The sequence below is a fragment of the Scomber japonicus genome, chromosome 15 (assembly GCF_027409825.1).
Source record: "Scomber japonicus isolate fScoJap1 chromosome 15, fScoJap1.pri, whole genome shotgun sequence".
Classification (NCBI taxonomy): Eukaryota; Metazoa; Chordata; class Actinopteri; order Scombriformes; family Scombridae; genus Scomber; species Scomber japonicus.
Window position 1 is genome coordinate 13,270,815 of NC_070592.1, and position 26,663 is coordinate 13,297,477.

General features: G+C 41.2%; 1 protein-coding gene across 6 annotated transcripts; it reads left to right on the forward strand.

Annotated features, from left to right (window-relative positions):
• On the forward strand, positions 1-25,856 carry ubap2l (ubiquitin associated protein 2-like). 6 transcript variants are annotated; one of them, XM_053333998.1, is made up of 30 exons: positions 1-44; positions 1,370-1,507; positions 2,556-2,633; positions 4,109-4,219; positions 5,828-6,002; positions 6,751-6,852; positions 7,020-7,065; positions 9,744-9,788; positions 10,629-10,735; positions 11,064-11,123; positions 11,227-11,279; positions 11,467-11,552; positions 12,391-12,571; positions 12,722-12,920; positions 13,043-13,377; positions 13,539-13,711; positions 13,864-13,984; positions 15,393-15,432; positions 15,548-15,740; positions 15,878-15,944; positions 16,187-16,517; positions 17,530-17,618; positions 17,745-17,798; positions 17,934-18,015; positions 18,389-18,606; positions 18,880-18,985; positions 20,295-20,420; positions 22,676-22,743; positions 23,440-23,634; positions 24,230-25,856. In XM_053333998.1, exons 2-30 carry the CDS (start codon positions 1,412-1,414, stop codon positions 24,323-24,325), a joined length of 3,633 nt encoding a protein of 1,210 aa, XP_053189973.1. In that variant the 5' UTR covers positions 1-44; positions 1,370-1,411; the 3' UTR covers positions 24,326-25,856. The 6 variants fall into 6 exon arrangements, with proteins under 6 accessions (XP_053189973.1, XP_053189972.1, XP_053189974.1 ...); XM_053333997.1 differs by lacking the exon at positions 1-44 and adding an exon at positions 70-229; XM_053333999.1 differs by lacking the exon at positions 1-44 and adding an exon at positions 70-229 and having other exon boundaries at positions 13,894-13,984.
• Positions 25,857-26,663: the final 807 nt, after the last annotated feature.

The following is a 26,663-nucleotide window of genomic DNA, read 5'->3' on the forward strand; positions in this document are numbered from 1 at the left end:
CACGTGACGCAGCTCTCCGTGGTGTCAGAGTGGAAAAGAAACAGGTAAATTCACACAGTCTCTCGCTTATCGTGTGAGCGAGTCGGCTCGTTATATTTTCTCCACTAAGTTGTATCAACTCGGTGTTCAGGAATTAAATCCTGTCTCCTAAATCCGGCTGGAAGGTCGACAACGTGACCACTTGTCGGTCGGTTGTGTAGCGGTGTCTTAATATTGAGCCGGGTTTCTGGTCAGTATCGCCTGTTATTTATTTTCATTTTAGCGGCCTGTAGGCCTCAGTGTATCCTCGGTGTTTCCCTCGCCGAGAGCCCGGCCATCAGATAGCACCGGGGCCCGACAGGTTGTGGATGTTGCCGTTTATGAAGCTAACTAGCTGAGCCAGACGACGGCTGCTCGTTAGGTTAGCTCGGCTAGCAGTGGTTAGCAGACAGCTAGTGACAACATGGGCGTTTTTTCGGTTTTACCGGCCAAACATTAAAGCTCCACTGCTCGGTGTTTCTAGATAAGCTAATTAACTTGTTGGCTATCAAGCTAAGCGAGCTAAAGCTACCAACTCAGCGCCGTCTAGCCTGTTAGTCGACATTTAGTTAGCTGGTTAGCTGTTAAAGTTAGCCTCGTTGTCGCCATGAGGTGAAGCCGAGAGAAGCGGAAGCCCACCGAGCCTCCAGAGCTGGCTACTATCCCTTCAAGTATTAGCTAGTTGGCTAGCATTTATGGCCATGTGGCTGGCTAGTGGAATTGGATATGTTCGACGGGCCCTGGCTTTAGGCTTGTTTGTGGGCTAGTGCAGACGGGTTTCTTTACGTAACCCATCCGAGATTAAGCAGCCGCTGTCGATAGCAAGGTTAACACAGTCTGCTATCAAACAGTGATGTTGCTGGCTATATGTGCTCCCATTTCTGCACAGTACAAGTCATATCTATCACGGACTTTGTAATCGCATACTGTCATTTCACAAAAGAGGCTCATTCAACACTACGAAGGCTAGTATTTAATATGGAAAGTGTTGTTTCATGTTTTGAAGAGGTAAATAAGGAAGCTAATGTTATGCACGGATTAGCCCTGTGTGCAGCAGCCCTCTGTGTACCATGGCACCCTTATTTCCCGGGTCAGACCCGCGGCTTGCTTTGGTTTTAGACATTGACCTAGAAAGTGGCTCAAAAACATAATTTTGAACGTTTTCCAGCCTGTCTTGGGCGTCTCTGTAAAGCAAAACGGATGGTGTCTTCTTGATAGCACTACTGGCTTCTCTCCACCAGGCAATAAGCTATCACAGTTTGAGGAAGTTGTATTCAAGTGTGTCAGACATGTACATGACATAAGTAGGTCATAGCTATTTGTAACGCTTCTCTCATCCTTCTCTCCTCAGGTGTTATTCCTTTGTAAATACTGTTATTTGTATATACTGTAAATGATGACGTCCATGGGCGGGAACCGAGCCCGGGGCAGCTGGGAGCAGACACAGGGCCAGACACAGAGCCAGACACAGCACAAGCAGAGGCCTCAGGTACCCTCACTTTCACCACCTGTCACACATCCTACATGCACACTGATTTTTAGCTGGGATGCATATAGGCAAATCATGTTTGACTCAAAGTTTTTTTTTGGTTGAAATGGTACCACATACCAACAATTGGACACTTTTATATATCATATGTATGTTTTACATTAACTGCATGGTATTACTGTTGTGTAAGATGTTAAGAAAACAGATACCAGAAGCTCTTTTTAGTTAGCCCTTTTAATATAGGTAAACACCGTTAAAATAATAATCTTGAAGATTTTCATATTAAACAAATGCCACTATTTACTGCTGAATGAGATAACACAATGGCGATTGAGCCTATGGTCCACTGATGAAAGCCCTTGCATTTGCAGTATTATGAATACTGTGTGGAGACTGAGTAACCAGTGAAGGCAGTGCTTATTGTGAGATTGGACAAAATAGTCACAAAAGTTTTATAGTTATGATAATTCCACATAGAAGAGCAGGAATAATGAGAGTGGAACTTTTTGTCCTGCTGTGAATGTGAGTTAAAAGCTTAACTTCTGTTTCTTTTATCTGAGGAAACCTAGTGCTCTAACTTGATAACATGAGTCCAGCTTATACTCATGTTCATGTTTTTCTGTGTGGTGTTTTGTTTTGTTTTTTTTAACTTATATCCCTTCAGCTAGTGCAACATGTTTACTATCACATACTAGTTAGTGTGAGATCCTACCATTTCTCATGAGATTTTTTTAGTTGAGGTTTCGCACGTCTTTGAGAGAATGTGATTTTTCTTTGACATTTATCGGTGTACGTATTTGAAGCAGCACTGTTCTAAAATTGGCGAGGATTTCCAGTATCTAGTAGGGTGTTACCAGCTTAAAATCTAATCTAAAATCTAGACAAAGAAGTTGCTGAATTTTGTTACTCAATAATCATTTTTGAATATCTACTGGACCGTGGGATTTATAGATGTCTCAATACAAGTCCGTCCTTTTTGTATTTTCACATGAATACAAATCTTGTGAGTTTTGACACAATTGTTGACGTTTCACTCCTCTTCCAACAGGCTACCGCAGAGCAGATCCGACTCGCGCAGATGATTTCAGACCACAATGATGCAGACTTTGAAGAGAAGGTCAAACAGGTGAGAAGATACACAGCATCCTTTTATAACACTTCCATCCTCACCTGGCTTCCCTGTGCTTCATCCCAACTCCGGCACTGGGCACTTTAACATGGAGTTTTATTATTTATTCTATTGCACTACACACACATTTTACCATAAATACTCACATTTTATCTCTTTTTACCATTTTAATGTTTTGGTTGTTATGTTTATCTTTCCTTGTATTACTGTGTCTCTATCCATGTGTATTTATGAATGTATGTATGTATGGACTATGAGCTGCGAGATGCCTGAATTTCCCCAATGGGATTAATAAAGTATCTATCTATCTATCTATACTTGCTCCTTTTGAAAACAGCAAAGCACTACTACACTGTGTGTATAGCAATGGGACGTACAATATAGTATCACATCTGCCTGTTGTAGTCTGCCTTGAGTGTGTATGTGAGTTTTATATTATGTTTTGCATATTTTGTTTATTAAATGCAAACAAAGGCTAAAAGACAGTGACACAGCATTGTGGAAATTATAATAAGGCTGCAGTGTTGGTGGATTGTCCAAATCATTGGTCTCAAGAATGAATATTAACCATATTGTTCTGGGGATTGCCTTAAGATTTCAATTTATTTCTTATTAGCTATTCAAATGATGGGAAAACCACTTTCTCCCTCAGTTATTAAGAAGGGGCATGGCCCAGGATCTTTTTGGGCCACTATGTCCCTTGTGTTTGGCTTGTGGTGGGTTGAGTTGTGACGTGCTATCTTGAATATTAGTGGCTGCTGTTACCAATTTAATCTCCACCGTTTCAGTCTGTTGAAGACCAGTTTACAGTTGTTTTCTCATCTTCACTCAAGCCAGTGAATTACATTTTTTTTTCTTACCCATGTGGCTTTAATTTTTTCTTTGCTATGAAGAATCCGATAGTGAATCATGTTTGGTTTGTCCACCATTAATGATTCGGTAAAAAAAATACTTAAATGTCATCTTTATTTGGAAAGCACCTCAAGAGCAGACGTTACTCGTGCTTCACAATAAAAACAAACCATGAGCAAATGATTTAACTCTGTAAACAGGTCATCAAGACCCTTTTTGATAAGACGGTTTGGTTTGGTTTGCAGACTAATATGCCATAATTTCAAATAATTTAATAGAGCAGGGTGTCTCAGTCTGTATAAAAAATGTACTCAACACATTTTACATGTGTTCAAGTCCATGAAGGGTCCTTAACAAGATATTGAATCACTGTTGGCAGCACATCTGCTCTTCTTTAGCTCTGACCCGCTACTGAAATGATAATTTACAGAATCCCATCTTCTTCTACATATTTTTACAGTGAAAGAAATTATATTTAGCTTTGCACATTGCAATGTCCTGAAACACAATTTTAACAAGCATTCTCCATGTTTCAGCAAGAGCCTTTTTCTAAATGAGATGCTAAGAGTGTAAGCCAGGGGTCACCTCTGTGTCTCATTACTCCACTCCTCCTTTTCCAGCTGATTGACATCACAGGCAAGGACCAGGACGAGTCCATGATCGCACTGCACGATTGCAACGGGGATGTCAACAGAGCCATTAACGTGTTGCTGGAGGGTAGCCCAGACACTGTGAGTATTGGCTTTGTGTGAGGGCTTAGCGCTGCGAGGGCCAGATTCTGGAGAAATCAGTGCTGCACTGGGTTAGACAACTATTATCTGGTCCTAACGGTGAATGCTGTACAAGTAGTGCTCCTGTGAAAGTAGAGCATGTTGTGAACTTTATTCTAATGCTGCACGTAAAGGTAAAAAAAGGGCATAAAGAAGTTCTCTGTAAACACATTTTATGTACTTCCTGTTGGTCACTGTAAGTTTTGCATAGCCCTTGTATATTTTCACTAAGCTATGAAGTGAAAGTGAATCCTTTGAACCTACTGTAAAAAAGTTGCGCCCTATGAACTAAATAAGTGCCAAATTTATGATCAATTGCTCTGTATGAATTGTCCTTAATACACAGATGCAGCAACTAAATGAGACCTCATTGTTCCATACAAGCTTTGATATAAATGTAACTAGTAAAACAGAAGAGGAAGTTGAAACCAGAAAAGAGTGGAAATGCTTCTCGCCACCACATTAATCAGATTTGAGATTGAGAGTTGTCAGATACAGAAAGACTTTAAAATGAGCTGGTTCAATATGGCTTGTAGGGAAATTACAAACACATGCAACTGAATTTGCTTTTGTTTTCATATTGTAATTTTAAAGTAGCTATGTCTTCTATGTCTAGTCCACGCATTGACTACATTTACACGCACACTAATATTCCGGTATTATTCCGCTTATGACAATACTCCAAATTTGATATGGGTCAAGTAGACAACATTTTCTGTTTGAATATTCTGAATTAGGCTTTATTCCGAATGTAGCATTTTCCAGTAAAGACATGTGGGATACACAGATGATGATCAAGTTTTAGAGAGCCCACTTTGGACAGTACATTCAGATTCTGCGTCTCAGTTTGGGTTTCTACTGCAATTTGCGACACACTACCTCTTGCCTGTGTACGGTCAGCTCTGTGTGTTGTAAACAAACCAGTTTGCAAGGCTGGGATACAGTTGCACGATGGGCTGACAGACAGAAGAGAGCAATGAGAGGAGAGTGGAGAGCTGGTAAAACAGAGAGCCTTCTCCACGACACAGGATGGAGGGGGATTGGTTATCTTGACATGCAGCCTCAGACTGACGGTCACAACTCTGCGTGATGTACCTAAAAACACTCAGCGGTGTAGTAAACATTATGGGACAGCTGAGGTAGTGAATGTGCCTGTAACTATAAATTTATAATATCAATCATTAATTTCAAGCAATAGCTCACTCATGCTTTTCATCTCGCTGGTTTACTTCACTGCCTGCGGAGATCTTGTCACTCCCGTTCCCATTGGAGAGGGGGGGAACCCCAAAAACCCTCTGCATGCAAACAGGAATATTGGAGTAATATTCATCTTCATTATTCATTTAAGTTGTAGGAATATTTTCTTTTCGGAATAAGGGCAAAAATCTGAATATTTGGTGCGTGTAAAGTCTTGTAATGGCACCAGTCTTGAAGTACACTTGAACTGGTCTTCAGCTTTCTTAATTGAATGCTTTCTTTCTTGCTGACTCGGTACAGAGTCAGCGGGTCTAGCACTATTTGAACTTAAAGTAACAAAGGTGCAACATGGTCTGTTTTTATTTCCTTAAGGACTCTTGGGAGATGGTGGGGAAGAAGAAAGGCATGTCAGGCCAGAAGGAGACTAGCCAGGCAGAGACTGGCGAGGAAGGAAAAGAGAACAGGGAGAAAGGAGGAGAGAAAGACGTAGCACGTCGTCGAGGTGGAGCTCCACGCAAGGGCCGTGGAGCCAGCAGGGGACGAGAGTGTGAGTGTTTTTGTTTTGTTTTTTAAACCAAGCTCTGTTTACTTTGTGTTTTTAATTTAAATTATGAAGATTTTTTTAACCAACTAAACTCTGCCTTCTTTTAGGATTATATTATTTTAATTGTTTAGTGTCTGCGGTTTTACTGCGACTGTGTGGGACTTTCTAGCATCACTGTGCACCTGTTTTTCAAATCAAAAGCTTCAGTTTTACATCATGAGATCATTTCCTCTCCTCCTGTTAATTTTGACTCATCAAAGCAAACTTGTGACCCCTGCATGAACCTGTGATGGAAGTGTATCTGCAGTTTGTGAGCCACAGGTTTGCCTTTTTAAAATGAGCTTGTAAACCTGTGGGAACAGTGTGGCTACTACTGGCTGTTACGTGAAGTTAAGAAAACACACATCTTGAACCAATCAGAGCATTATGAAGACATTTCACATTTGCTCCATTATCCTTTGCTATAGAAAAACTGCTATTTAAGCCAACAACAAAATACTCAAAATGACATGTTGGTGAATTGTTATTCTTTTAATTTAGTGTTACTTGAGGCGCACCAGTAGACCCTGCTCAACCCTAATTGGGTTTCTGAAGGAGTGTGTGTGCCACAGCAAAATGATAGCCAGCGAATGATTCATCATCCTTCATTTTGAGTGAAGGACTACTTGAGCTTTCATACATTTAAATGATTATTTTGCATACAGTTACAATGATGTCTGATGTCCATTTTCCTCTCCTTTTATAACTCCAGTTCGTGGTCAGGAGAATGGCTTGGATGGAGGCAAGGCTGGAGTTGCTGGAAGAGGTGCAGAGCGAGGCCGAAGGGGACGGGGCAGAGGAAGAGGGGCTGTTGGTAAGTGGCTGTAATCCTTTTAGTGGAACGCTTGGTGATGGAAATGTGTCTCCTCAAAAACCAGGAAGGATCCTGGTTTTTTATTCCTATTTCAGCTGCGTCTTTCCTTTCTTGTGGCGATAATTGTCAAGCTAAGAATCTCAAGTCGCCTTTCGTTGTTTCCACAGGAGCATCTGGACGGCGAGGAGGCAGATTTTCAGCGCAGGGCATGGGGTAAGAGAACACCTGCGTTGCCTAAAACCAGAGGGCCTTTTGTTCCACTTTTACCTGTTGCCATGGTCACCAGAGAGCAGGACCCCGGCCTATTGTTTAGCCTTAATCCAAAGGAGGGAGTACATACATCAGCCAATGAAATGGAACAGCGTGGGCCGGATACTGCTCTTCAGAGAGTGCACGGCGTCTAAACATTTTATTTAGAGTGAAATTTGGATAGAGCCCCACTCAGCAGAGTGTCGGGAACCCCAGTTGGTTAACTTGAAAAGGCTCTGCTCTCTGGTCCTGGACTCTCATTTATCGGCTTGTGTTTTTGTTTTGTTTTTTGCCTGTTCTGTGTATCAGTGTGTGTGTGTGTGTGTGTGTGTGTGTTTGCAGTTGATAACATGTCAGCTGATGAGTTGGCATCTTTATACTGGCAGCTTTCACCGGTAGATGTCATAACAGAGGAAGTTACCTCTCAACTGTGACGGTGTGCTCTTGACTCACTTTTCGTTGTGATTTATTGGGTGACATGGCAGCGGGACTTGAGTTGTCATAACTAATCTGCCTGCCTGTGATGATGATGATGAGCAGCATCGAGGGTGTGTTATGTTATTCTGCAGTTATGGATCTTTAAATCTTGTGGTGTTTTGGGTTCTGCTGAAGTAGCGCATGTGACACGATGTGGTTTCTCTAGTGAGGTCAGTTGCTGATACTAAGGCTCCCAAGAGGAGCCTTAATATAATTTCCTCTGAAAGGAACTGCATGTTTACTTCAGAATTAGGGTAACAGTGTCATAAATATATGGCTCAGAAGGTAGAGACATGACCAGAATGACACTTAAAGAGGTTTGTTTAAATAGTGGTGCACACAATAAAGATAACCCCATGCATCTTTTAAGGAATCTTTAGCCTGTGCTAATGTCCTGCAGCTGTAAGCATCTTAATGTGCAAACCCAGATATTGACTTGCTCAAGGAATTCTATAACACACTCTGTTTCATACTGGTTGTAAACTTGTTTATAAGCTTACTGAGCGCTTACTGCATATGCACGCAGCACTAGCCAAGATATGTTCATGTTACCTAACCCCCCCTCTCTCCTTTCTACTCCAGTCAACAGTTTCTATGTTTGCTTTTGCTTCTTATTTCTAGCAGGCAGTTTACAGGCAGCGTGGCTTTAGTGTCACTTAAACTGTGCGACTTAAAGGAAACATGGTTTTACAGAAAGCAGATAACATCTTTTGTTCTCAGCTAATTACTGTCATAAAGTCATAACTGTGTGTGTGTGTGTGTGTGTGTGTGTGTGTGTGTGTGTGTGGAGGGGCTCTTTGGTAGCTTGTGCTGGTTGCTGTTTTAATGATGTACTGTCCTACTAACATTCACATATCGTGCTTACAAATGTTAGCATGCACCGAATCAAGCTAAATGAATTTCAGACCCATAATCATCAGCTCATTCACTAATTAGGTGCAAATTTGATCATTTGTCTAATAGGTCATTCTAGCTACATAACTGAGCAGAAAGACAACATAAAATACATGTTAAATTAACTAATATGTTTATAATTAAATAATGACTTCTTAACCAAGTGGTTTCTACTTTCTCACACGATACGCTTTTTCAGTCAGCACAAAATGTGTTCAATATTAACATCTGTTTAAAAGTCATCATCCAGTTGTACAACACTGTTTTAATGAAAATCCTCAGTGTTTAGTATCATATAATATATTGGGTGTTTTTAAAACATCCTGCTGAGTTACTTATTGTGACACTGTTAATGTATTGAATATACATTTCTGACACAGCCTCACTGGATCAAAATGTGTGTTTTTTAAATTGTCTCAAAGAAGAAAACAAAATAATAGCCTTGAATTGAATCCCCAAGTCGAAGGATCCAAATGAATCGCTGTTAAGCCGGTGATTTTTGAGATGCAGACTAACTAGCATCAGATTGTGACACTTGCCATATGATATATCCAGAGTGACGTTAGCCAGTCGCTCCAGCATGGCTGCATAAATCAACCTCCTTCATTGCTGATGGTGTAAAAGAGATGTTCTGCACTGTGACTACTAAGAACAAGAGAACACAGCTCTATTCATTACGTCGCCAGTTGTTTCTGCTCGTACCACGGCGACAGTTTCCTCCTTTTTTTTTCTTCTTTTTTTCATTGCTGTGAAGTCACTTTTACTAGTTGAATGTTTCACTTCAACGCAACCAAATAAGATTTAGAAGATAGGAATAGTAAGATGGTGATTTTTCTCCTCTCAGTGGAAGGGTTATTGAATGCTGACTCGTTTGGTTGAATGGTTGTTCAGTAACAGGTTTTTTAGCTGAAGCAGCAGATTGTTCAGGGGGATACGCTGCATCAATGAAAAGTATTTCTACTCATGCTTAACATCTATTACTATGAATGCTGTTTGTGGCTGCATTGTGTTATACATGTGATCTGTTGGATTTTATCGGCTTGTTTATTGATCCACCATGACTAAAAGCACACTGGCTTGCCATGCATTGTAGAGTGACTGACAGGTGTAGAGTGTTTTTGTTACAGTACCAGCACAGGCAGATCGAAGGCATTTTGCTTACGCTGCTGCAATGGATTGTGGGATTTTAAAAAAACAAACCCGAAAGCTTTCTTTTTTAACTTTCATTTGTTATGCTTCTTGTAATTGTTGCCATTATTTTCCCTCTAAAGCCAGATTGATAAGGGGCCCAGATATGATATTGCAGGAGGTGAGAGGTGAGTGCATCGCCTCTGGTGTGTTTTGTTATTCTTGCTTTCTGTAGGGAGACCCTTGAGTGCCATAAAACAGGATGACTGAGCAGGAGACATTATGAAAACTGAAAGTATTACACCCCACTCTTATTAATAAGATATGGAATTGATATGACCTTCCTGAAATTTGGTGTTAAATCCCTTCACGCAAGCCATGAATACCTCTCAGATTTGCACAGGAAGGATCTCTAGACAAATAACGAAAGCTGCTTGGCTTGGCTTGGTTTGACTCAAACAGAAAAGTGTTGTTCGTCTTCATGTTGCTAGGTTGCACCAGCTGTAATTCTCTCAACGTACACGGATGTGTCAGATTAATGAAAGACATGAAGCACCAGGAAAGAGTTGTTGAGGGACAGTAAAACAGTATTTTGATGCTTACTCCTCCCTCATTTGCATGTCTCTGACTGTACAAACTCTCAAAGACTGTAATGGATTCACTTAAGACTCTTTATCTTTCCCCTCTTCCTGTCTTCCTGCTACAACCTCAGTCGCTTCACTTTGAAGTGTCTCTATTAAGTTAAATGGCCAGTGATAACAGCAGTACTGGGGATTTATTATTTGAACAGCACTTACGGTGCAATATGTGGGCACAAGACCAACTAAATAAAAAATCTTAATCAGGGTTAGTTTGTGCTTTTCTAAACTTTGACCCTCTGTTGATAGATTAATTTTAAAAAACGATTTAAGATTTCTGTGTGAGGGCAGCCTGCTGTGGTTGATGTGTTTTTAGTAATGCTGACAGCCCTACAGCAGCCAGTGTATACACTCAATTCTCAACTCTTTTATCACTGTTTTCTTCCCCAGAACATTCAACCCCGCTGACTACGCTGAGCCAGCCCAGACAGAAGAAAACTATGGAGGGGGTAGCACCTGGAACAACACAGGAAGCATGGAGATGGAGGAAGGAGCTAGTAAGTTAATTTATTAGGAAAGGTTACCCTCTAATAAAGAGGGTAATCTGATCAATGATGCATCTGTTTACCATCCAAACAGTTTGTAAAAAATCATGTTTAGCATCCTAAAGAAGCTTCCACAGTAAAGATGAAAGGAAGGTTCAGTTGTGTTCAAAAAGACACTTGCTTTTTGATGTTGGGCTTCCTTCATCGATCATGCACGCTGTTATAAATACCCAAATCCCAGACATATTGGTATCTTCCCAGATCCTAGTGTCCATGTGTCCAGCAGACTAAGGTTAATCATATCTTTTCATGATATTCAACTTTGATCTCACCTCTCCAGGGTTGGAGTACTCTGCAGGAGAGGGAACAAATTACCCGCCCAAGTTCGACTCTGCTCCTGGTAAACCTGTCTTCAGTTCTCTTGTTTATATGCATTCCTTATTCTGTTTGAAGCTCTTTGCCCATCGCCATAGTATTGAACAGATTTTCTCTTTGACTCTTAGGTGCCTGGAGGTCTGCCACAGAGGAATGGGGCACTGAGGACTGGAATGAGGATGTGAGTATTTCTGGGCTTCACCTCATGCAACTGCTTCATCTCTACACATCAGCTAAACAGATCACTTCTAAAAAATAAAATAAAAAAGTCATAGGTTGTAACAGGTTTGATTGGTTTTCAAATCCAAATTTGGTTACTTTCATATTCTTACAACTTCTTTCATCTTCTTCTGTCTCTTCCTCTGCAGCTTTCAGAGACCAAGATATTCACGGCTTCCAGTGTGGCGTCCATGCCTCTGCCTCAAGAGAATGTCACCATCACCAAAGGACAGAGGTCAGTCACTTATTAGTGCTCATTAGCCTGAATCATGTCTCCCAGCAAAATAGGTGGTAGAGAGGAATATTATATTTGCTTTGTTTCACTGTTAATCCAGTCACTTTAAATGTAGTTCATATCTACATCAGCCTGACTTTTAACTTGAGAGATATAGATAGATAGATAGATAGATAGATAGATAGATAGATAGATAGATAGATAGATAGATAGATAGATAGATAGATAGATAGATAGATGGATAGATATAGGGCTGCAACTAACGATCATTTTCATTATTGATTAATCGATGTGTCGTTTTGGTGTAATAAAATGTCATAAAGCTATGAGCAATGTCGATCAGTTTCCCAAAGCCCAAAATACAAGTTAAATGTTTAGTTTTTTTAGTAGTCACATCACTCTGGTTCCACACAGAGGCTGGAACCAGAGATTTATTTCTTAAAAGACACAAAACAATACATAATTAAAATACTTAGCAATTTAAAAAAAAATACTGTGATCGACTGAATACATTTTTTAAATACGTTCTTGGTTACACAAGAAAAGCAAAAAAACAGAATCCTTCCAAGCAGAGAGTGGTGTGTAGATTCTACTTTTATCTGACATGCCTGCTGTTTGGTTCAGCACCTGTCGAGTTTTTTGATGAGTATACTTTTTTTCCCCTTCACAATGAGACAAAAAAAGCAGGTTTAGGACACCACTTCTGGGAAGTGGTTGGACAGTATTTAGAGACAGACTAACACATTGTTGGTTTTGTCTTTTCATTGAATGTATTGACAATAAATAAAATAAAGACGTTTTCTTGTCATAATGATGATTTTTCCCCCCCTTACTATAGAATTGATCTTGCTGTGCTCCTGGGGAAGACTCCTCCGTCCTCCTCCTCAGAGCCAGAGAATCCCCCCATAGAGGGTGCCCAGCCCCCCTCCTTGTCCCAGTCACTGGTTTTCAGCAACTCCAAGCAAGGAGTACCACTCTCCCAAACATCCTCCAGCACCCCTTACACCCAGCACAGCATGGTGAGACCCTCCAAAAACAAAAACACTAAATTAAGTTTTACATTAAGTTTTCACATGAATGCAGGCTTTTAAATTGTCACATTATTATGCCAGTGTATGACCACTAATTAAGTAACAGTATTATGTTAACAATATGTTATGTACCAACAGGTCAGCATGCTGAGCAAGGGTTTTGGGGATGTGGGGGACCCTAAAGGAGGTAGCACAGGGACCACTGGCTCTCAGTTCCTGGAGCAGTATAAAACAGCCCAGGCACTGGCTCAGCTGGCTGCCCAGCACTCCCAGCCGGGACCTCCCAACACAGCCCCTTCATCTTGGGACACCAGTGGCACCTCCCTGGGACAATATGGTGAGATGACACCTTACTCCAATTACTCTGACAAATACCTGAATGTATTAAGCTAACTAATTCCCCTGTTGAAACACTTCAAATGCTTAATTGCTTTTCCTTTTAACCCGTTCATTGTTCAGATATGAAGACTCAGCCAGAGTCCGCGGTCCACACACCCTTTACGAAGCGTCAGCCCTACCAGACTGCCACCTCAACCTCGTCCATGTTGGATGTTTTCCTGCAGGACAAAGGCCTGCCTCCTTCCTCCTCTTCGGCCTCTTCCTTGCCCCAACAAACAACATCCTCACCCCATGTGGTGCCTCCACCTGCTTCCTCCCTTCCCAAAATGGCGGCTATCCCATCTTTAGGTCAGCAAGTTTCCCCAAGTTCCTCAGATGCCCAGGGCTCCAGTCCACAGCCTTTGCAACAACACAAACTTAAACAGCAGAAGAAGAGAACCTCGATTACAACGAAGGTAAATGACAACATGTGGTGCACGTAAAATCTTTTTGGGAGCTCAAATATATGTGAGATCTGTCCTGCCCACCCACAGACCTGCAAAATGTGCATTTGGTGAAAGTTTTACCTTAACCTGAAACCTTTCCTGAGTCGGCAAATGCTCTTCATTTTTCTCAGATTCCAGCAATGGCGGTGGAGATGCCTGGCTCAACAGACATATCTGGCCTAAATCTTCAGTTTGGAGCGCTGCAGTTTGGGTCAGAACCAGTGCTACCAGAGTACGAGTCCACCCCAGCCACCACAACACCAGTCAACCAGGTCCAGAACAGTCTCTACACGAGCCCCAGCAGGTTGGCACATGCATAAATGTGTAAACTTTGTAAAGGTGTTGTGAATCGAGGTGCAACTAGATGTTGTTCTTTTAAGATATTTTCACAGTATTTAATATCCAAAAATTTTAGAACCATCTATATTCTGTAACTTGGTGGTGTCAAATCTGCAGTGAGTCAACTCCAGCTCTTTCCAACTCCAGCCAGATGGACCTGTATGATCAGAGACCATCTCAGACACGGCGCTACCCTCCTTCAGTCTCCTCCTCCCCACAGAAGGATATACAGTCCAAGGTAAAGGACAAAGCTTTCCACATTTTCATTTTCACTGATGAAAGCATGTAATACAGCGTTGTTATTATAGTGATCTAAGGAGTGGCCAGTAAGAACAACACTCTTGTCTCAGAATTAGCAGTTTATAAACTTTGGTTTAAACCAGAAGACCCTTTAGTGTGAGGAAAGCTATTTATAGAGCTTCACAGAAATCATATTAATCAAAGTTGTGAAATAGTCATGAAATGCCAAATTATGATATGCAGTAAAGAGTGATGCTCCAGTTTGTATTCATGTAGTACTATGTCAAAATATCAGGAGTAACGCTCAAGTATTGAATTCAACACACGATTTATGCCTCTGCACCAACGACGTGCGGTGGCCAGAGGTATTATCAAGTTCAAGTTCAGGTTTATTGTCATTTTCACTGTGCCTTTGCATCCACAAGAGAATGAAATTCTGATTCTCAATCAGTGACCCCAGTGCAAATAAAAACATCAATAGAATAATAAACATCCTAATAGAATAATAATAAATAGGAATAAAACCAATAAAAAGAAAATCAAAGTATACAAAATCTCACTAGTTAAAATAGTTCCGTCCTCACAAAGTACAGATAGTGCGTTCAGTCTCTTGACTTGACAGGTGACTAAGGATGAGAGTGTGTGGTTGTATATGGGGAGGGGGGGGAGGTCCATTAATAAGCCTTACAGCCTGTGAAAAGAAGCTGTTCAGCTTTCTGCTGGGTTTGCAGCTGGTGCGTCTGTATCTTCTCCCTGATGGCAAAAGGGAGAGGGTCCATGATGATGGAGATGGCTCTGCTGATGCAGCGTTGCCGGTACAGCTCCATCAGGCAGGGAAGTGGGGCACCAATGAATTATGTTTTCAGGCTGTCAGTCTGTATGTCAACGTGATATCTCAGAACGCCTTGCAGGAATTTCAACACATTTAGCATAAACGTCTACTTTGACTCAAAGATGAACTGATTAGAATTTAGTGGTCAAAGGTCAAATTTTATACTTTTTTTTTTTTTTTTTTTTTTTTTGGATTCCTTTTGAAGTCTTCACTACAAATATGAGTCTGGACAGACATGGAGTTGTAACTTGACATGTTGGCAGACGCATAAAACTACGAGGTGGTTATTTCTAGTTGTAGCATGTTTTAGGTGTGTCAAATTCTAATGAAACTGCACACTCAGGGCAGATGATATCGTTTCCCCTCATTGTTTCAGCCTGTTTGTTTTATTAGGTTGTGATTATTTTATTATATAATATACTGTTGCTTTCAAACCTGACTCACTGTTAAAAGGCTCTGCGTGTCAAACAACGTTCTTAGTGACTGTTTCCAAGAGCCCAACACCCTTCAACTTCTTATCAATGGACTGTTTCCATAGAAACCTGTGAGCTCACCTTCATTGTTGGTTTTACAGAATGGCTTCAGTTCAATACAAGCAGCGCAGTCTGTGGAAGGTAAGTGTCTATAAAGCTTCTTTTTTTTTCCTTGAGCATTGCTGAAACTGGTCTGAGAATTTTTTTCCAGTCACATTGAATTTTACATTATTCCTTAAATCTTTTCTCTCTCCAGCTGCAGCAGGCTCTGCAGTATCGGTCAAGCCGGCTTCTGATTCGGTCACGCAGGCAACAGTCTCCAGCATGGGCACTTTGACGGACAGCGGCCCCGCCTCCTTGTTGACCGCATCCAATCAGACATCCCACAGCGCTCTGGGGCACAGTGAAGACATGCCACCAAGCAGCATCCCCCCTCCTCAACACAACAAGTGAGATGCTTAAATGATACACACAGAATAAAATAAGAAGTAAACCAAAAACTTATTTTATGACCTCTTGGAAACTCGAGTATTAGTAAATTCAATGTTATAAGAAATGTGTACTGAACTTTTCTATCTTTCTACAGCTCTCTCCCATCACAACAGAACAGTCATGCTCCATCTTCAGTTCGGACATCCAACTCAAGCTTACTGGTGAGCTATTTGTGTACATGTCTGTTTTTAAACCAGGATCTACCCCATGGGTCTAACATTTGTAAGACTATTGAATGAGCAGACAAAACTCTGGGTTGTGTGTACATGCCTGGACAGGAGAGTGTATCTCCCTCCATCAGTGAAGGCAGATGGATACATTAGATGTCCATTCACTCTAATGGAAATGTAATCTCATCAATCCTAACCACATGTCTCTCTCTTCTTCCTTCCCGTCTTTACAGCACCCCAGCGTAGACGGTGACTCAAGCCTGCACTCCTCCTCCTTCCCATCCTCCGTCTCTGCTGTGGCGTCTTCATCAGTCCCTTCCTCCTCTTCCTCGGCTGCTGCTGCACAGGTGTCCTTAGGAGTCCCTCAGGCCTCCTCGGTAGGGTCCGCCACGGTATCGGCTTCCTCTGGCCTCGGCCCCGTCAACAGTCTGGCCATGGGCCTCAACACCGCCTCCATGGGCGCCCCAGCTGCTGCAGCTGCCACTGTTTCAGTCTCCTCCACAGCTTCGACCATTCCCTCTTCAGCTAGTTCCTTATCCACACGCAGCTCTGCAGCATCCTCAGGTGAGATAAAAAAATTTAAAAAAACACACACACACACCTGTTGTTTTTTCACTCCCCTTCAGACAACTTTTCATCTAGATAATGCATTGTAAAATAATAACAAATAAGATATGATTAGGTAAGATAAATACTTGATTCATCCAGAAGGAAATTATGGCCTCCAGTATTCATATTGGATCAGGTCATACAGTCAGTCAGTCCAAAAATAAGATTATTGGTTTCAAAGCTGCTTGAATAACTTGCTGGTAAAGTGGGCTGTCAGTTTTATAGAGCATATAGGACCAATCATTTTAGGACATTAAGCAGAACTTGTCTATGGAGTTATTATTCTCTTATCTACTTGTAACTGTAAGAGCTTGTTGGTTATGGTAATGTGGAGCTGTTTATAGTTGATTGTCTGGTATCTTTTCTGTAGTTGTGGTTGCTTTGTTTTGTGGTGATTTCTCAGGTAGTCTTATGAATTTGTGTCTAACCTTGCAGTGGTGCATCCACAGGAAAGATTCCTCAAAAACTGGTGACAGAATATGACTTTTTATTTGGAATGAGCACATTTTGTCTGAGGATGAATGTATCTGTTTCCATTTCCTCACCATCACTGGCTGAGCTTCCATCACTCTGACTCATCCAGCTCTCAGTTTAGTTTTTCCTCATCCAGCTCTCTCTCTCTCGCTCTGTCTCTGTCTCTCTCTGTCTCTCTCTGTCTCTCTCTGTCTCTGTCTCTGTCTCTCTCTGTCTCTCTGTCTCCGTCTCTCTCTCTCTCAAAAATTATATTTGTTTTCATCTCTGCTGGTGCAGAATATCACGTGGTATATTGAAGTCTCGTCATTAATTGATGCAGTTCAGTAAGAATGTAGTTGCACTTTCCACAGATCTCCCTGCTGGTTGAAATGTGCCAGGACATTGTCGTGTACAAAAATGTGCTTGTAACTTTTATATTTTGCAAAAGGTTATAGATATAATATGATTTAGCTTGTTGAGCATTATTATATTTCGCATGGTTTTGTGTATTCAGGGAAAGCGCCTCCAAACCTGCCACCCGGAGTGCCCCCTCTACTGCCCAACCCATACATCATGGCCCCTGGACTACTGCACGCCTACCCAGTAAGTTCTTGACAAACTCTGTGCAAGCTTTTAATACAATCTGAGCTGTACATGTGCTCACAGATTTGATCTCTTATATCATCTACAAAAACACGATTGTTTAACAAATCTCCTGCTTGGTCTCAGCCTCAGGTGTACGGCTATGATGACCTACAGATGCTGCAGACAAGAATACCGCTGGTGAGTTTTGGTTTGTGAGCACAGTCCAGCTTCAACAATTAAACCATTTTTGCAGAAGTAGTACTTCATTTTTTCAATGTCCATTATTCTTTTACCCATGAAAATGATGTTTTCTCTGCATTTTCACATTGCCAGGATTATTACAGCATCCCCTTTGCGACCCCCACAACAGCACTGACTGGGAGAGAGGGCAGCCTGACAAACAACCCTTATTCTGGTGAGCCATCCTCTAACAATTAAATCTGCTTTTGCATAATAAAAGTTGAGCTTACTGTGTGTGTGTGTGTGTGTGTGTGTGTGTTGGGTTAGTCAGTTTTTGCTTTTTGAAGAAGCTTCGTGCTTTATATTACCTTTTGAAGAAAGAGAGTTTCTTACTTCATGTTCCAAATTTTTTATGATATTCTTCACCTACTGAAAGGTTTTTTGTCAGAAACGAAGCTGGATGACGAGCACCCACCTCAGCCTTTGTGTCCTTTTGTTTATCTGTGCTGTGATTATTTTCTTGTTTTCGCCTGCAATCTTTGTACTATGACACCTGCAGTAATTCCCTCCCTTCTATCCTGTCATCCTCTCTCCTCCCCTATTTCCAGGCGACTTATCAAAGTTTGGTCGAGGTGATGCATCATCCCCGGCTCCAGCCACCACATTAGCTCAGACACAACAAAATCAGACCCAAACGCATCACACCACTCAACAGCCCTTCCTCAACCCCGCATTGCCGCCTGGCTACAGCTACACGAGCCTCCCATACTACACTGGCATGCCAGGCCTGCCTAATACTTTCCAGTACGGTCCTGCTGTGTTTCCGGTGAGGATTGTTTTTTATAGTATCCAAATGTCTGTCAACTTGTTTTACATGTTGTAAAACAAGATTACATGTTTACAAAATTACATGTTTGCAGTGTTTTCCTACAAGGAACACACATTCAACTAGACTTCAATCTATTTTGCTGCATTTTTATATTTAAATATTAATCTTTTCTGGCCTTAAAACATGGATTTTGATGCCCCACATATCTTGTGACATACAATTTGAATGTTTTCCCTTTTCTGACTCAACGTTAAATTTCTTTTCGTCCAGGTGGCTCCTACCTCGTCAAAGCAGCATGGTGTGAATGTCGGTGTCAATGCATCAGCCACACCCTTCCAGCAGGCTAGTGGCTATGGTTCCCATGGATACAGCACTGGTGAGGCACTAAACGATAATAAAACGGCATGTTTTTGACGGGTCATGCAGGTCGTGCTCTATATAAGTGCATACCAATAACTTGTGCTGATTTTCACAATGAGCCCATTGATTTCTCATTGGTGTGGAGTGCATATTTCATTTGAGCTCTGCAGCATCCGCAAGCTGATGCTTATGTCAAGGCAGTTGTTTGTGGTTCATGAAACAGTCTTGCCTACTGATTCTCACTTGAACTGTTGACCTCAAAGAGTAACAATTTTTTTGTAAAAACAGAGCATGAATAACGATCAGGTATGGTTGTGTCAGAAAATGGCAAATGCATTCACACCTTGTACAGAAATGTCATTGCTTGTGCACACATGGAACCTGCCTCAACAATTGAGCAACTTTGTTACTTTTATCCTGTGGCTTCTCATGATGCAATATATAGGACTTGCATTTAAACCGAATGGGGAAGGGAAGGGGTTGGGGGTGTTGAACAGTGGCACCTGGCTACATTAGTTTCTATAACAGGGGTTAGCTTGTTGGTCTCGTGCTGTCTTCCATGGCTTGCTTTGCGCATTTCAGTAAGTGAAGTTTGCCCTCAGGGCTTCACGATCCACCCCATCACCTGCACACACATTCATCATAAACACATCAACCAAACGAGCACCCATCGCCATTTTCCCACATTTCTTCATGACTCCCCTTTGTGCCCATTTTCTTTCAGCAGTTTTTCCTCAGTGGACTTCTGTTATGTACTCGTTTTTCTTGTTTGTTTTTTTTTTTGAGAGATGCTGTATTGTAATTTCATACTTCAATTCTTCACTTTTGGTCACAACACACGGGGCACTTTATTTGTTCTGAGCTGCATCATCTGCTGCTTTCTGCAATCACCCAACTCAAGCTCACTCTCCACCCCCTCTCCCAACCCCACCCCTGTCCCACACACACCCTGCCTGCCCCCCCCCCCCCCCCCCTTCCCCACCTACTTCCTCCCGTCAGACTTGGGTCAGATAGTACTTGCAAATGATGGTTCGTGTTGATTCTGACCTGCTGGTTGTACCAGATGGGCAGGCTTTTCCACATAAGACAATGCAGTTGGTGTCAGTTGCGCTAATTACAGCGAAGCATTCAGAAGTCAGTTGAGTGTATTTTCTGAAGGGCTTGACACCATCTGCATTGTCATAATTCAGTTAAATCTGTCCATGTGGTACACAGTTTAAAACAAACGCTATAAATTATTTGCAAAGGCTATCTGAGGCAGGTCTGCCTCCCCTGCCTGGTGTGTCTAACGCTGTGGGCTGCGGCTGTGTGTCTGACTGTTGCAGGCTATGAGGATGTGGGCCAGGCTTCAGGGAGTGGGGATTTCTGTAAGGGCGGATACGGCACTGCCGTGGCCGCTGCCGCTTCTGCACAAAACAAGCCAGCCAGCTCTGTCACCGGGCCTGGAGTCGGTGAGTGCCGCCACATGCCAAATTAAAACAACAACAAAAAAAACCCTGTCCCTCCCGTCTTCCTCCTTGTGTCACCAACCCCCCCCCTCCCCCCCTGCTCCCGTTCCTTTGCCTCATCGTTGATGAGCTGCGCCTGTGGGAAGACCCGTCACACTACATGCGCTTTCAGACAGTCCAATGCAGCCTGCATCTCTTAAAAGCCTGCCATTCTGTCTGTTACCTGTTCTCCCCCCACAGCAACTCATCATCACCCCAATCTGGTTTTCATATTCTAGAGTTATACTGCAGTTGTACTTTGTAATTATCAGGTTTGGAGTCTAAAATGTGGCGCATCAGAAGCGCTCTGAATGCTATAAACAGATGATGAGTTGCTGTGGTTGATGCTGTCCCATTTTTCCCCTCTGTGTTGCTTGCTCTTCACTCATATTGTCATTGCTGGTAGGTCGGTTTCCAGAGAAAAGAAATCTGTCCTGTGTGTGAAGTAGGTTGCAACTGAGAAGAGAAAGGGCAAAGAAATGTCTACAATACTTGTAGATACTACTGTGCTCTCAGTTTGTGAATATAATATTTTTGAAGAGCTTCTCGTCAGAAGTGACTGCATCAACAACTCACAGCTGGTACCTGAATAACAACAAATTCAACCTTTTTAAAGATGTGCATGAAGGTTTGATCATCACCTTTTCTGCTCTGATATAGATGGTCTTTGGACTCTTGTGGAATTTCCATGACACATCACAGAAGAATTAAGAGGGATCTGTAACTGAGCAAAGTGAATGAAGTGACACCAAGTTCAACAGCACATCTTGAAAGATAGCATCTTATTTATTCATCTTTAGACACAGTGCCTTTACGATGTGATCACTCTGCTATAGTCTGTCATAGTGCACATAGTTGGGTTTTTTTTTAAGTTTTTGGGTTTGTTTTTTTATTGATTGCTTTTAAATCCCAAATCAAAGTGTTGCTGCTGATTACTTTGTGATTGTATGGAGCAGAAATATTCAGACCCACTGTTTCACTCTCATACTGTGCCACTCTTCATCAGCTTGATTTTCATTTTCACTGACATTGCCAATCACAGGTGCATTAGTCAAAGTCTGTTGAAGTAGTTGGATTGTAGAGTTGCAACAATGAGTAGATTGAAGGAAAATTATCACCAACTATTTTGGTAATTTTTAAAAAAAAAAAATTTTGAAAAAAATACTAGAAACAGAAAGACAATCATTTATTTTTATTTTTTTTAGTAAATGACTAATTGGGGGGAGAAAATGGACTGATTAATTTAAATACAGCCCCATTGGAAAGCATAGAGAAAATGAGTGTAGAGCTGAAACAATTTAGTAGATGAGCAGTAAATCCATTGGCAACTATTTTAACAATTATAACAATAAAAGCTATTAAGAAATTATCAGATGTATCAATAATGAAATGGTCATTAGTTTCGGCCCACATTTTATGTGGAGAATAAACTGCTCACTCCTTCGGGTGGTGTGGCTCATTCAAATTTGGATCTCTGCGTTACAAGCTGTAAATGTGCTAACTAAGAATTTCATTTATGATTTCACCAAATGTTTAATCCTCCTGTTCTTAATATTAGACGCATTTCTTTTAGATTTCTCTTTTAGGGACTTAAAGACAATAACATGAAAATGCCACCAGAGTAAAAACTGAAGTTTTAGTGTCTTTTCCGGTGTCTGTCTTGTTTTGCACACGAGTTGACCCTGTTCTGCGTCTCCATGGCGATATGGGGGGTCAGTGTGTGCCAGAACAGCCAGAGCAGTAACCACCAGATACAGTCAGACTATAAACACTGTAGTTGACTGGAACTGATTTACTGCTACATTACTTTTTCTCACCTCTCTTCCTGTTCATCTCATCCTTCTTCATTTCATCACCTCATCTCTCTTTGCTGTCCCCACTAAAGGGAAATTCTACCAAAATCATCTATGAACTTTTTAGACGGTCATAGATGCGCACCTGACATTTTTGACAGTTTTCTCTTTTGTTGTTTTTTTAAGTGATAAGATCTTTTTGTTTCTCAGACTGCAGTGCCTGAAATGGAAGTATTTCTTCCCTAAATATACTAAGAATCCACAGATTTATAGATATTAGTTTTGATGTTTACAATTATGCCCGTCAGAATGAGAATATAACCATGTGGCTGGTCATGGTTTGTTTGGTGGGTTTTCTCCTTTTACATGCTCAGTTTGGCAGGATTTCAGACTAACTTTGCCTCCTGTTTGTTTTTGTTTCTGTAGGAGTCTCTGTGACATCAAGCAACACGGGGGTACCTGATATTTCAGGGTCTGTTTACACAAAGACGCAGGTAAGTACAGGATGTAGACATGTCCTCTGCCCTCGATATTCGGAGACAACATGAATATTTAAAGTCCTTCCTCATAGGAAAGGATCCTTTTTTAGCTATGCTAGCGTTTCGACTTGTGGTCGGTCAGTCAGTGTATCATTTTGATCCAGATTGAAATATCTCAAGAGCAATTGAATGGATGACTGTGTCATAAATGGCTTCCAGAGGATGAATCCTAATGACTTTGGCCACTACGAGGTTGACATTGTTGTGAAATGTCTTAACTGTTGGTTGAATTGTGTCCACTTACGTCTCCCTCAAGATGAATTGTAATCATTTTTAATGATTCTCTGTCAATACTGATGCTCTGCTTTATGACCAAATATCTGCAAAACTAATGACATCCCCATCCGGCCCAGCCTTACTCTGTTTTATGCTAATGTTAGCATGCTAAACTAATATGGTCAACCTGGGAAACACTGTAACTTCCTACATTATCATTGTGAGCATGTTAGCATGCAAATGTTAGCATTTAGCTCAAAGCATTGCTTTGCATATGTACAGCCTCACAGAGCTTCTAGCATGGCAGTAGACAGTCTTGTTTTCTCATGCATATTATGAAAATGTATTAAACTGAAGCTGCATTGATATAAAGTAAAATTAGGATTTGATCCAAGCAGAAAAGTTCACTGTTCTCTTTCTCACTTCCTCCTGCAGTCGTTTGAGAAGCAGGGTTTCCACGCCGGCACGCCAACAGCTTCGTTCAGCCTTCCCTCGGCTCTAGGGAGCGGGGGACCCATCAACCCCCCGGCTGCTGCTGGTTACGCCCCGGCCCCCTTCATGCACATCCTGGCACCACACCAACAACCCCACTCTCAAATTCTGCACCACCACCTGCAGCAGGACGGACAGGTAGAGTTCTCTTGTTTGAATCTGTTTTTGTGTCATCTCCATTGCTCTGTGTAGGTTCCACATCTGTACAGAGAAAGAAAAAAATGACGCATAGTTGTCTTTATAGTTCTGGTTTATTTATTATGAGCCAACTCAGGAATTAATATGTAGTTAATATGAATCCACCTGTACCAGCATCGGATCTGTATCTGGATTTCTATCCTACACTGAGCTGATTTTTGAAAGCATGGCTTACTCATTTTAACTGTAGAAGTAAGAGAAGATGCAGCTTTCTGACTTTTTTAGGCTGGGTGTCTGTTTGTGTCGGAGTAGACTTGACAGCACAGTGAGAGGAGCAAAGACAGTGTCGCAAAAGTGTCTGAATTTAACAAATACTCAACAGTTTTAGCAGTGGAAAATTATTTTTAATCCATCGTTCCCTGTCTGCGGTCTTTTGTGGTGCACCTGTAAATATGCAATTTGTAACGGATAAAATATTGTGTTATGTGTGTGTGTGTGTGTGTGTGTGTGTGTGTGTGTGTGTGTAAGCTCAACATATCACTGAGCAGCACACATTTGAGTAAACACAGTGCATACATCTCTCCTCTCTCAACAGAGCGGCACTGGACAGCGCAGCCAGAACGCCTCCATTCAGCAGAAATCTCAGATCAACAAGTCGGCATACAACAGCTACAACTGGGGGGCGAACTAACATCCACTGTCGGAGCCCCCACACTGTTGACAGAAGCTGGGAGGGGGCTTATCACTCCTTCCGCAAACAGTCTCCAAATATAAACTCCCTCTTCCTCCTGCAGAGATTCCCTCCCCCAGTCTCTTGGCCCAGCACTCCCGCAACTCTGACTGCAGTCAGGAGGTGCTGTGCCGAGAGAACGAGCACTGTAATGATGCATGGATGGATGGATGGGAGGGAGGGGGAAGGAGGGGCTTAGAAGAGAGGGGAGGTCAGAGCTTAAATGGTTATAGAAATACACCGTCAACAGGTGAAATATTGAGTGTTGGGAATATATATTGTGTTAACCCACCCCCACCCCACCCCGCACGCCCCACCCCTTTTTTTCTTTTACTTGTATGTAACATAGAACTGTTTTTCTAAAAGAATGAACGTTTCCTGTATGGTCTTCTTTTTATTTTCTCTCTCTTTGTCCCCTCCCCACTTTTTTTTTCTTTCTTGCTGATGGGGAGGATTGAAGTAATATCTGAAGGTGGGTGGACAGGCTGGTTTTGTATTTCTCACCCTCAACTCCCCACTCTTTGAATTTTGGTGGAAACTCTTCCCTCCCACACAAAATACTCAACCACATTAATTTGCTCAATTGCTGTTTAATGTTTTTTTTTTTTTCTTTTTTCTTTTTTTTTTTTTTTAATTTTTATGTCATTTTAAGTTTGAAGAAACAATTCTCTAAATTGGTAGAGTTGTGAAGTTTATTTTTTACCAAATATAGATATATTATATATAGACATATAAGCGAGCTCACTGGCTTGGACTGTGAGGAAAAGTGTGTTTGTCATGTGATTGCGTGCATGTTTGTACACACGGGGGCCGTGGTTGTGTACTGTGCTTTGTTTTTTGCCTAGCACAGTATTTTTTCATAGTGTAAAAAGTTTAAAAAAAAACAACAAAAACTTACCATTATCCAACCACTTGTACAGTAACTGTTCCCATGAATTATAAATATGTTGCATAAAGGTCCCACATATTCTGCAAGAGATGTTGAGATTGATTTCCAAGGCCAATACACACCCAATCTGCCTTCCAGTGTGTTGTTTTGTTTTCGTTTCTGAGGCCCCCCCACCTCCCCCGCCCCGCTCCACCTGCCACCCCCTGACATTATAAGGAAACCTGCAGCATTGAATACTGATGGACAGAATTGTACTATGGGTTTTTTGTCAGTGATTTTTTTTTTTTCCTTTTTTGTACCGTGCGTTTTAAAAAAAATTTAAATGGATAAGCTTGTCTTGTACATATATAAAAAAAACACAAGTACTGTAGTCCCTGTTTGTTCGATGGCTTTCTCATTTTCCTTCTCAAATCCTTGCAGACTTGTTAGCTTTTTGTTTCATATATTTTTTTTATTTTGTAAAAATATATAAATATTAAGTAAATAAACAAGAAAAAGACATTTTCATCATTTTGGATGTGAATGTCTTTTAAGAAACTATATTTGTTTCTCATGTGGCTTGTAAATACAGCAGCATCTTTTCCTCCAACGCTTTGACGGTGAAGCCCAGTCTCTGTTTTTGTTTGTCGCTCTGCAGGTTGGCTTTGATTCATCTGGCAGTTTGAAATGTTCATTCATCACTGATACCGGATATCAACAGAACAATGAATTGACAAAAAAAAGAAGGGGGGAAAAAAAAAAGTCTTGTGTCATCAAGTGTTTGGCACAAGTGAAACCATCTGACAGTCAGAAGGTTTTAGGCTTTGTTTGTTGCCGGCCTCTGTTATCTAACAGACTCCTGAGGATCAGCAGTACTAAATTAAACTCCAAACACAGCACTTTCCTCACTTTCTTCTTAGTGGGTTTTACATTTTGCTCTCTTATTCACATATGGCTGTTCTGCGGATCCTAACATGAATATGTCTGAGAAGGATTGTCCTGATTTCTTCGTGGGGTGTGAAAGGCACAGTGTTAATTATCAGAAGCGAAGTGGAAAGTAGCTAAGTGCAATACACAAGTACTGTAGTAGCATAAAATAAAAATATGAGTACACCACACCATTCAAAGAATAACATTGTACTTCTTAATTATCCTGATTTATTTTAGCAGTTTGTTATTGTGCAGATTTAAAAATTTGAAATAAAATTGTAACACTACAAGTGAAATTACCCAACTTTATATAAAATGCTTAAAACAGTTGCACTTTGAGTAGTCACAACATTAAAATGCTGCTTGCACGTAATCCAATACAATAACGTAGAAATGTCAACACTAATTGGGTATTTTTCCTGCATAATTGGTCATTTTACTTTGAATATTTAAAGTGTTAGAAGAAAGATTTGAATGCAGGGCATCGACTTATATGGCATT

What these genes read in the sequence shown, in the direction of transcription:
- ubap2l (XM_053333998.1), top strand. Translation starts at nt 1,412, where the DNA reads ATGATGACGTCCATGGGCGGGAACCGAGCCCGGGGCAGCTGGGAGCAG. An exon ending in AGCAGCGCAGTCTGTGGAAG is followed by an intron (nt 15,433 to 15,547) that starts GTAAGTGTCTAT and finishes TTCTCTCTCCAG; the next exon opens with CTGCAGCAGGCTCTGCAGTA. An exon ending in ACCTGCAGCAGGACGGACAG is followed by an intron (nt 23,635 to 24,229) that starts GTAGAGTTCTCT and finishes CTCTCTCAACAG; the next exon opens with AGCGGCACTGGACAGCGCAG.